A 12,800-nucleotide genomic window follows, 5' to 3' on the forward strand; every position below is an offset into this window, starting at 1 on the left:
AACTGGAAGCTTCGCCAGAAACTTTGAATTTCGCCAGAAAGTCACCGAAAAATTGTTTGAAATCTGAAATTTTTCCAGAAAATTTCCAAAAAAAAAAATGCCAAAATTTTTGAAAAATTTTCCTAAAAATCCTAGTATTGCTGTTAACTCTCCCAAAAACTTTTGTTGACTTTTGCTTTTTATTTTTTGCGTTTTTCTTTCTGTGTGTCCCTTTTGCTTCTAGTCAATAGGTATTTATAGGGATCAATCACAAAGTTTGTGACTAATTCGGATTCCCTCTTTTATTAGGTTTAAATGTTTTCCACAAAACATCAAATTTATCATATAGTCTTTAAATCCATTCGCAACTCTGCCAATCCCAATCCTTAGCAGAATATTCCTTTTTTTTCTATTATATTTTTCTTATTATTTTTAACCTTTATTATCATCTTAATCATCATCATTATCTCCTAATAATTGAAGATTAATCAAGAAAAGATAAACTTTAGAAAGAAAAAAGAAAAAAATAATAAATAAATAACATAATAAATAAATAAATAATTAATTAATTAATTAAACCAAATCTTTGGGCTTAATTGACCCCATTAGAGTAGGCCTAATTGATCTGGGCCTAGATCAAATTGATTGTCTACAATCTTAAAACTACTCCAATAGTTTGATAGCAATTTAAGATAATTTTTTTATCTTATAAGTATTCATGGATATCAATGTCTCACTTTGATGACGCTCCATCATCGGATTCATTAATATGTTTTATTTAGAAAATAATTAGTAAAATCTTCTAATAGTTGGTAAGATTTAACTTTGATACACATCCCCTAATAGTTTTATGGGATTTTATTTGAAAGTCCATTCATAAATTAAATTTAAGAAAACTAATTAAATCTTCTAATAGTTTGATAAGATTTAATTCAAGATGTAGATCTTCTAATAGTTTGGTAGGATTGAAAAACGTATTTTTATTAATTTTTTCATAAAAAATTCATTAAGTCTTCTAATAGCTTGGTAAGACTTAATTCGATATTTAAATATTCTAATAGTTTAGTAAGATTTAAAAATTTTATTCTATCAAAAGGAAAAAAAAAAAAGCTATTATGCAATTCTCCAATAATTTGATAAAATTTATAATAAAAAAATTTAAATGCTTCAACCATTTGGTAAGATTAATAAATAAAAAATAAAAATAGATAAATAAAAAGGTTCATATTAAAAGAAGTGAATAAATGCAGATCAAACTAAAAAAAAAAAAAATCCATTTAGCATCCTAGAAAATAAAAATGAAAAAAAAAAGCATCATGACCAAAGAAAGGAATTGAAAGATCGAAAAATAAAACACAAGATGTATACCAAATTGGTAGAAGAAGGTTTTTTCATATATTAGTTTTATTCCTCCATCACTTCAAGCTTTAATGCCGCCACTTCAATTTCGTATTTCGTAAATGTAGTTCTTACCTTATAGACTAACTCTCTCTTAATTCTCTTTCTAGTCTTAGTTCTCTATCAAAACCACCAATTACTCTTTCTTATCTTTGTTGTTGTATCGAGCACCTATTTGGATTGTTTGCATTTCACCACTTTGACAAAATTAATATCCCAAGCCTTAAGTTTATTGTCAGTGCTCTTGACCTTGCTGGCAGAGGTGGCATCAACGTGCTTCTTGCAATACTCGAAAACCTTAGATAAGATCTTACTGGTGACATTGGGGAAAGGGATCTCGTTGTCGGCAAGCATGAGTCTCGATAGTTCAAGGGTTTAGACAAAATGAGTTAGGTGATAGGTGGTTTCGAGATTGGATTGTGGGAATGGAAGAGATGGTATTGGGTTCAATCATATAGCCTTGATGAGGGCTTGGCTAGCTAGTGGGCACTTAAGATTTTATGTGAATAATTCTTTTTTTGTAAATTGTGGATCTTTAAATAGAGATTTAATCCCTTTTAATTTTTAAAAAATATATTAATTTTATTGAATTTGTGATTTTTCTGTAATTTTGTAATCTTTTCTTTTTGCATGAAAATTGGGATCCAAGTATTTTCATAATCAACTCAACCACAAAGATCTTTGATTCTCAAAATTGAAATCTTCAAATTTTCAAATTTTTTTAATTTTTGACATTTCTTTTTTTTTTTTTACTTTTCCTTTGACTAAAATCAAAATTAAATCAAAAAACAAAAATAAAAATAAAAATTAAATTAAAACTCAAAAAATTTGTTTGGACTTTTAATCATTGAATAAAAAATTTTGCATTAAAACCTAATTTATGATGGAAATCTCTTTTAATTTCAATAAATCTTCGAACAAAATAAAATACTTACAATAAATATCTCAAAATTGACATTATATTTGTTGGCAAAGTACCATCACAATAATGGTAATGGCATTTTCTAGGAATTTGATGATTACCGAAGGGCTATTATATTTTATCCGATAGTAACCCATATATGTAATATTATTATAAAATAGATTGATTTATTTATATAAAGATTGATTCTATCTGTTGGCAATTTTTCATTAAAAAATGTATACATTTCAATTCATATATGTAACAAGTTTTGTTTTTTACAATACAATTATATAAGAAAAATTATAGTTATATTCAAATACTACATATTAAAAAATCAGTTAATTTATTAAAAAAACCAACAGACAAATCTACCAATACATAATTGAATAAACCTAACATAAAATTGGTTCAAATTCATCTATGATAGGACTTGAACATGTGCCGTGGAAATTCTAGGTTTTACTTTTATTTGTTCATCCACTATTGCATGCATTTTCAATTAATGAAAGCACATAGATTACCAAATATTTACAGCTTTATGTATGATATATGATAGAAAGAGGTTGTTGGGATAGTTTAGCCAGGGCGGACCCGTTTGGATATTTATGCATACTAAGCCAGAAAGTCGTCTCAGCGCTCATGGCTTTATGATGATTTCTGCTGTTGCATTGCTATCATCCCAAACAAACTAACAAAAAAACAGTTGATAGTTCCGGTGCTATCAACTCTGCCATCATCCCAAACAAACAGCTGAAGAAAAATGATGCTAACTAATTTTCCCAAAAACTTGATGATAGCGAAAGAGATTCTAGATCTGGGTCTACCACCCTGGATCCTGGTCTGATGATACTAAGATGTGTATATATATATATATATATATATATATATATATATATATTAATCCATTTATTCGGTTTAGCCAAAATCTCCATTTAATTGTTGATTTTTTCTTTGTTTTGTACGTTTTTGACAGAACGTTGAAAAAGAAGAAAACCCACAAGAAATCTTAGGCCAGAGGGTACTTTTTCGTGAATATATAATAATTAAGGCCGGTAATGAATCAATGCCCACCTCAACAATTTTAAGCTGTGGTGATGAACATTTATTGCTCACCAACTTTTTCTGTAGAAATTGTAGATACGATGAGTAATTTTGAATCAATCAAGCATGTATTTGGTGGCTCCCATTCCCTTCTCACCATCTTTTCTTGTGTTCATACAAACGCTCATGAAAATACATGACATTTCTACAAGTGTAAAGCACAATTAAAACTAAAGAAAAAGGAAAAACCATGGAGATTCTGGTAACTCGAGTATTTCTACTTCCACTTAACTCTCTGGGAAACTATTCCAGTATCACTCAAAATTTACGACCCTTTTTTTTAATAGCTCTAAAAGTAGTCTAAACTATGTATGCTATCATGGAGATCTGGGCAGCCAGCATCTGCATCCCTCCTTACAAAATTATTAATCAAAGGTATCTTTCAGAATTTTGGCCAGCATGATCATATGGAGCTCGCTGCTCAGGAGTTAATGCTGAAAAACTAGATTGTGCCTAAAAGATGAAAAGATCTACGCACTACAATCATTTTTACTAGCAATAATTTCCTTGCATCGCTTATGGTGAAAATTTGGTAATCAAATAGTAGTATATATATCAGTCAATACTTTTCCTTTGCATGTAGAGTAATTCCGTGAACTCAAAGCTCATTTTCTTGAAACACAAGCATATTTTCTTTTTTAAAAACAGTTTTTTCCGATGAGGACTAAATCAAGCATCTCAAATGAAAAATTTCCATTACAATACGCATATTTAGTAAGACTGATAAAGTCTAACCATCTCTTTTCATTTTGCTATTACTACATGGCATCTTTGTAATGTTGACCTTCATTTACAAGCAGTACTAGTTGCCTTCTGAAAAAGGGAAAATATAAAGAATTAAAGAATACAATTACTAATTTCAATCTTTCACGCTCAAATGGTGGGGAAGATGCACCATAATGTGTGACCACGACTAATATTGCCATATAGCTTTTTTCTTTAAAATAAAAAACTTGAGTGTTCTAGTAAAAGTAGACATGAAAATATTAGAAGGTTAACTTCAAAAGTTATTTATTTACTTTTCTTTTAAATTTACCCTTGTTGAAAAAGCTGAAGCGGATGCGAGGTATAAAATTTTGTAGCTAAAAATAGTAAAGATGTTCAAATTTTGACTTCAATCAAATTATCATATTGATTAAATTAGATTAATAAATCACTTACTGAATTAATTTTGATCGATTATCAAAATAATTTTAAAAGAATTTCTTTTTTCAATTAACTTGATTAAAAATTGAATTAATCATACTAATCAAAATTTTAACCTAAATATAATGAAACTTAAATATAAAATTAAAAATATATGAAATAAATCATTTTATTTTAGAAATTGTTAAAATTTTTAATTTAATAATTTAATAATTTAATATTTTGTTGAATGATTTTATTTAATTTGTTTCAAAAATGAAAAAATTAAGAGTTTAAATATAATTTAACTTATATATATTTATTATTTAATTAATAAAAAAATTTAATTGAATTAATTGAATTTAATTTGATCGATTAATTTTCAAACTATTATATTCTTTTCAATTAATAAAAACAAAATATATAATTCAATTAATTTGATTTTCATTAATTTAATTCTAAATTAACCACTATATCCAAATGAACACTCTTGGTTTAGAAAGCACAAATTTTGAGGCGTTTTTAATGTTTACATTTATTTTTGCCATAGCACAGACAGTGAGCTAGCACATATTTACCCAACTGCTTCCAAAACCAGAAGAGGGGACTCACGCATAATAATGGATCACAACTGCTGTAATGAATCCCATTAATGCAACCCCAACTACATCAAGTGTGTGTGTCTGTGGCTCTGCTTTTATAAGTATCTCTAAAGTCTCTCCGTTTTCTATCTACAGCTCTTTGTATCTCTGAAAATATTTTTTTTCTATTTCTTCTAAGATTTTTATTTAGCTAAACAAAATAACAATCACCAAGGATATGGCAGCTGAAGCAGGGAAGAAGGAAGAGATGGCGAAGGTGAAAATCACCAGCAAAAGCCATGTCAAGCCTAGCAAGATTATAGGAAGAAAAGAATGTCAATTGGTCACATTTGATCTCCCATATCTGGCATTCTATTATAACCAGAAGTTGTTGTTTTACAAGGCTGGAGAGTTTGAGGAAAAGGTGGAAAAACTCAAGGACGGGCTCAGGGTAGTTTTGGAGGAGTTTTATCAGCTAGGAGGCAAGCTTGGAAAAGACGAGGAAGGGGTTTTCAGGGTGGATTATGACGATGATATGGACGGTGTTGAGGTGTTAGAAGCCATCGCGGAGGGGATCAGCGTCGATGAACTGGCGGCTGATGAAGGCACTAGCTCTCTCAAGGACCTGATACCGTACAATGGTGTGTTGAACTTGGAGGGCCTTCACAGGCCTCTGTTGTCTGTGCAGGTAACACTTGTTTTTGCTATTTGTCCATTGATATTGCTAGATGACAGCAGAATTTGGCCATATATGCTTGTTTTCTTTCCCCAAACTCCTTTGAATCTTTCTTTAGTCCCTGCAGTTTTCTTTCGATTGAGTATTTATACTGTATCTTAGGAAATCATCCTGCATGTTCATTTCCTTTTTAGGCAACAGGAATTCAGATTGGTATGATCATTCTTTTCATCCATAAGCAAGATTTTACAATGGCTATGATATTAATTAGAAACCAGCTAAAGTATACTACTACCATTACTGCTACACAATTTGCTTGTAGTTATTTTAGATATTTGCAGAAGATAAAAGAATGAATCATTAAAGTTTCTTTGGCAAAAAATGTGATAGATGTCATAAACTATATTTTCATCATAAAATGTACTTGTTGAGTCAGTTGAAAGGAGGACAACTGGCCCATGACCCTTCTAAATTTGATGGAGTACCAAATGGAATAAAATGTTAATGAAATTACAGCTGTTTAAATATGGCTGCGCATGCATCAATCTCTTGACACATGGTTATTTCATAATCGAAGCATTTAAGATATTGTTGAACTCTTTTTCTGAAAGAAATTTTAGATCAAAATGACATAAGCCAAATAGCCCAATTTGAAGAATACATCAACTACAAGATAACGTAAGATATTGTTACACCCTTTTTTTTTTCTTTTGAAAGAAAATTTAATGGCCTGGGGCCTAAAGAAAAGTAGTCATTGTGCTGGGCCTTTAATTTTATAGGCCGATTAATCTGTTAACTTTCATCTGTGGTCGTGGTCCATTTATTAATTCCTGCACTCTTTCGGCTTGGGCCCATGTCAGTTTTGTCCTTTCACCCATGCCCTTTTTTGTCCAATAGTTAACAAAGTTGAAAGACGGACTGGCAATGGGGTGCGCATTTAACCACGCGATCCTTGATGGAACCTCTACTTGGCATTTCCTGAGCTCTTGGGCCCAAATCTGTAGTGGGTCCAACTCCATCTCTGTCCCACCGTTTCTCGAGCGGACCAAAGCCCGAAACACCCGCGTGAAGCTGGACCTCTCTCTACCACCCAATCCAGTCGCTTCATCCAACGGTGACGCCAAGCAAGGCCCGCAACTCAAGGAGAAACTCTTCAGGTTTTCGGCATCTGCCATTGACAAGATCAAGTCCAAAGTCAACTCTAACCCACCATCCGACTGCTCTAAACCATTCTCGACTTTTCAATCTCTAGCTGTGCACATATGGCAGCATGTATCCCAAGCACGTAAACTTAAACCCGAAGACTACACAGTTTTCACTGTCTTTGCAGATTGCCGTAAAAGGGTTGATCCCCCAATGCCCGACAGTTACTTTGGCAACCTGATTCAAGCCATCTTCACCGTCACGGCTGCCGGGTTTTTGTTGGCTAATCCACCGGGATTCGGTGCATCAGTGATACAAAAAGCTATAGAATCGCACAATGCGAAGGCCATCGATGAACGTAACAAGGAGTGGGAAGCTGCACCAAAGATTTTTCAGTTTAAGGATGCTGGTGTCAACTGCGTGGCAGTTGGGAGCTCTCCCAGGTTTAAGGTTTACGATGTGGATTTCGGGTGGGGAAAACCAGAAGGAGTGAGAAGTGGATCCAACAACAGGTTCGATGGGATGGTGTATTTGTATCAAGGGAAGAGCGGTGGCAGGAGCATTGACGTGGAGATCACATTGGAAGCTGAAGCCCTGGAGAAGTTGGAGAAAGATAACGAGTTTCTCATGGAATTCTAGTTATAATATTTTGCTTGAACAATGATAATACTTTGGGGGTAGCATCAATATTCTTATAAATTAAGTTTCATGTTGATTTTAATTTAACACGGATTGACATAAAAATTAGGAGGGTGCTATTTTCACATTTATTTTGATAACAAGAAGACATCAGATGAAACTTCGTCGATTAAAATGAACTAATATCAGTGTAAATGTGAAAATAGTTGCATCCTTGAATAAATCCGTGATAAAAATTGTAAAATGAAGGAGACTTATGCTATTGCTACTCAACTTTATGTTGGTTTTTTCTTTTATTTTCACTTGGGAAGAATGTTGAAGCGAAGTTAGGGCAGTTGCTTGACTTGTTACTTAGATTTTGCCTGTGGTTCTGTCTTTGTTGTTAATGTTGTGGCTATATGGAATTAATTGATTTTCAATTAAATGCACCGAACTATCATGGATATGGATTATAGAAGTTGTTGGGATTCTCTTGTTTGACAATATTGTTGAAATCTACAACACTTTAGATTTGGGACAATATGAATATATCGTGTTGAAACTGTGGTCTCATGCGTTTTTGATGGACCGCAGTTTAAGGAATATTGAACTCCCTTTTAGCGATTCAATTGGAGTCGGAGTTGAATGTGTTTGAGCTTTTACTTAAGTTGTAGTACCAAAACTGGGGAGTAAGAAGATTCATGCATGTGTATGGTAAATCGTCTTAAAAAAAATGGGATTGGGTAAATATTCTGATAATTTTGGCTTTTAATTCAGGATAAAATGTGAATAGTATTAGCTAATTTTCTTGTTCCTTGATATTGATGAGAGAACGCTATCGATGACTCGATAACTATAACTAGATTTAGTGATTTTAAACAGAAAATTATAATATGATATAAAAAAATGAATACAATATAATTTAAAATTTTAATAAAAATAGTATATAAATTTGATAAAAATAAAAAAATGTATTTTGCGCTTGATTTATTAACACAAATTATAATATGATAATTTTCATGTTTTAAACGTATTAAATATGAAACAAACAAATACAAATACACAAATTATTACGTGTATCAATAACGTAAATATAATTGATAAAGATTGATTATTGTTAACCAAACCTTGCAAACAATTCTGGCCTTATGTTTCTCATTTCTAAGGTATTTATAATTAAATCTTTTTGTAGTTGCATGTTTGGTCAATGCATCATTAAATTGTCTTGGACCATTAAAAATCATGCAATCTCAAATTTAAAAATTGAATCTGAAAGGTCAAAGTATTTATTACTACTTTTTTTACATACAACCTTCTCATCTTTACAAATCTCATAATTATCTATTTCTGAAAAGTCTATATAATTTGTATCATCCTCGTCTATAGGGTTTATCCCAGCCTCACTATACTCACTTTCTTTGTTCTTTTTTGCTTCTTTCATTTGTTTCTTGATCTTTTGCAAAAGACCCTCAAACTCCACTTTTGGTGGAATTCATTATTCTTCGCTATCCTATTTTTTCCTTTATTCTTCAAACTTACTATAAGCTATTCTAATATTCTACATTTTCTCATCATCATTATCCAATCCCCACTTATATTCTTCAAAAGGTTTTTTATCATATCTAAAAAGCTACCCTTATCTGCACTCTCATGTAAATCTTTATGTGTACCTTCCTCTAATATTGTGACATATACAAATTCCTCTCCCAAATTAGTATCACTATCATGCCATCCACCTACATTACTATCATCTACCTTATTATTGTTTGCACCTCCTTGTAAATTAATGTCCCTATTATTTTCATCTTTCAGATTAGATGTACCTTCTTCACTTTCTTTCCTAACCTTCTCATAATGGTCTTGACTTGGCAATAATGGTACATCATCAACAATTTCAAGTATATCAACCCCATTTCCACTTGTACATGTATTTTTCGCATTGCCCTCATACGATCTATCATCATAACAAATGATGAATTATCATAACATAATATTAATCCATTCTTAATACTAGACCCTGGTGTCAAATAATAAATATATAGTACTATTGTACACAGCCTCTTTAATCATGTCACATAACACAGTGAATGAAACCACATCAAGATTTTATATTCCATACATCTACATCCCCACTCAGATAGCTTACTTTTGGATTTGCTGTAAATTTCTCACCCAAATGCATGTGTAAGGAAAAGTATTATGAAATCCATTATTTTAGCTGCATAAAAAACAACACAAATAGTATAAATAAAACTTTAATAGTATAATAAATACAAAATGTGGACAAACTAGAACCACAAGGTAACACCCTAACACAAAGGCCAATATGCAAGATTAACCAAAAGAGTTGTTGTCCCCATATAAAAAGGTATACAACTCTAAACAAGTGAATAAAAATGTATATGAAAAAAAGTCACCATTTTCAAAAAATGAAACCCTAAAACAAATGAATAAAAAATTGAGCATACTTTAAATATTTTCAACCCCAAATTGATTCTAACTATGAAAATCAAAATCAAATCCAAAAACTCCACAAATCTCTTCATGCCAATCGATGCTCCTGACTTGTTTTGTTCCAACGAAGAAACCTAGTATTTAGATGAGATTTTGTGATTGAATCTAATGACTTTTTAGTTTAACATTTTTCCTATCAGCTTTTTTATTTTATTTTAAGAGATTGTTTGAGTTTATTTTTATTAACAGAAGAAGGATTATGGATTTTGGGTTATGGAAGGGGTTTTTTTTTTACTTTAGTTTAAGGGAGTAAATTTTTTTACTTCTAACTTTTAATTATCCAAAATTTTTTTGGAAGACATGTAAGCAGCAACATATTTTATTATTTAAAATGACATGTCATTTTTTGGTTAAATATTTGTTTTTAATTGGCTAAAATGGCCATATTAGCTACTTTTCTAACAAAATTAAGTCTTAAACAATATTGATACATGGATCAAAAGTTTAGGTACTTAATTCAAAATTCTTTTAGTTTAGGTATCACATTAAAAAAATGACAATAAATTAAGGGTCAAATGAGATATTATCCCTTTTTATTTGTACATCTAGGATAAAAACGAAGTTTGGGATTTGATAGCAAACAGCCAACCAAACATTTGCCTTTTTGGCTGCAAACCTTCAGTCTGTAAAAGGTAAATGACTACTATTAATACACCCCCATGGTGCATTGCAGGAACATCTACTAAATGATAACTGAGATCGGCAGCAATTATGGAGGGCTTGACCATCCCTATATATTTAAGATTTTACTTTCAATACTTTTCATCATAACCGAGAGAAAAGCAACAAAAGGCGAAGGCTAGCTTAGGAATTATTGACCATATTAAACCAGCCATTTAAGACCGCTGCTTATGGATCCGATGGAGAAGGGACAAGACAATAACTGTCCCTTCGTCTTGTTTGACGATAGAAGAGTCAGTTAAGTAATTAAAGAAAAGCTGACCCTTAAACTAATTTTGGCGATTAGTTTTTCTTTGCAGCGAATGGTAATCCAACAATAACATGAACATGAGCCATTTATGGAAGGTCAAACAAGCACTAGAACCTGCAGCTTCAATTATTTTTTATATAACCGAATGATTAATGAATAGGTGACCATGAATCCATGGTAGCTACTGAATCAGTTGTTTCTAAACTGAAAAAGGGAACCATTTTCATCTCCAATCCAAGCATTAGACTCAACCAAGGCATTAGCGAAACAAAGCAACCGGGTCTTGTTCTTTGACTTTTGGTTGATGTTATAATCAGCTTTGACTGTAGGGGCTTGGCAATTACTACTTATTATTAAGGGGTATTTGATTCATAAAATTTTGAATTTCGATAGAAAATGTGATATTTTAAAAAGTTTGATATTCAAAGTTTAGGTTGATTTTCACGGTATTTTATAATCAAATTCATTCATTTGACTGAAAAAATCTTAATTTATTAATTCATATATAATTACTATAATCTTCTTAATATGCTATAAGTAACCTTTCATTTTTATTTTAATAAAAAAAAACCCAAACAATAAATAATACCTTTAACAATAAAAGAAAGGAAAGATTTTAATTTTTTTAATTACATATACCTAATTATGGTATTTACTAGACATCAAGCCATAATTGTTATATTAAAATATAAAAAAAATCAATTATAACATTTGAAAGAGTTGAATGCCTTATTTGTTTTTGTAAATATGCTAGAAAAAGCATTAAATAAGATGTTTGTTCAAAAAAAATGCTTTACTTGTTTTTGTAAAAATTCTACAAGATCGTTTATCAAATAAAGCATTTATAAGAACAAAAGTCTTAATTGATATCAAATAAGACACTTGTAATGTAGGAAGAAATACCTTGATTAATATAAAAAAAGATACTTGTAAAAAGAAATGCCTTAATTGATATCAATTAAGGTGCGTGTAAAAACAAATATGTTAAGTGATATCAAACAAGACATTTGTCAATTAAGACATTTATTTTTATAAACGTCTTAATTGTCATATATTAAAACTGAATTAAAAATAAGATAAATTATTTTTAAAAAATCTAAAATTGAATTTCAAACTTGCTTTTCAAAATAATAACGGATATATAATAAAATTTTTTATTAAAATCAAATTTAAAAATAAAATAACTTTCCCCCATAATCTTAAAATACAAGTGGGTTTTTTATTCTTGAATTTTAAATACTGTTGAGAATTTGATATTTTCTCTCGGATTATCTTGAACTAAATGTGAAAAATAAATACCCACTATCAAAATTCTAAAAAAAAAATTGTGAATTTTTTTTGAATCAAACGCACTCTTACTTGTTTGGATTGAAGTTATCAAGGATGTTTTCTACGTCCCAGAAACGCCACTTGATACTTTATTCAAGATAAGTCACACCCAATCCAATATTCAGTGTATAATATTATTACTCCAATGCCTTTCAGTAAATGAGAAAATATCTGTTTCAATATGAAGTTTTTGGCTAAAATGTAAACATCTTCCGAAATGAACAAAAGAACTAAAGAAGATTCACGTTCCTTATCCCAAAAGTCAGCATCCTTCTGAAATGGTACTTGATATGAAATTACGTTGTATAATTACTCTTGGTGTCTACAGAGAATCTGCAAGAACTATTCCACAATCACTTAACCAAAATTTAGAAGTAAAAAAGGGACAAAATGTGGTGTTTCTTTCTCCATTTATGTTTTTCAGGAGGTTTAGTCCCTTGTCCTGAGGTTTCTGTAAAATTAATGGATTAGATAACTCAATCATTCTCCTTTCATGGGATT

At 30.6% G+C, this 12,800-nt stretch overlaps 1 protein-coding gene across 1 annotated transcript; it reads left to right on the plus strand.

Annotated features, from left to right (window-relative positions):
- The first annotated feature begins 5,236 nt into the window (after window positions 1–5,236).
- Window positions 5,237–7,817, plus strand: LOC111287995 (BAHD acyltransferase DCR-like). The gene is made up of 2 exons (XM_022878734.2): window positions 5,237–5,776; window positions 6,662–7,817. Exons 1-2 carry the CDS (start codon window positions 5,327–5,329, stop codon window positions 7,544–7,546), a joined length of 1,335 nt encoding a protein of 444 aa, XP_022734469.2. The 5' UTR covers window positions 5,237–5,326; the 3' UTR covers window positions 7,547–7,817.
- Window positions 7,818–12,800: the final 4,983 nt, after the last annotated feature.

Source organism: Durio zibethinus, chromosome 17 (assembly GCF_047325235.1).
Source record: "Durio zibethinus cultivar Kanyao isolate XHJ-2024 chromosome 17, ASM4732523v1, whole genome shotgun sequence".
Taxonomy (NCBI): Eukaryota; Viridiplantae; Streptophyta; class Magnoliopsida; order Malvales; family Malvaceae; genus Durio; species Durio zibethinus.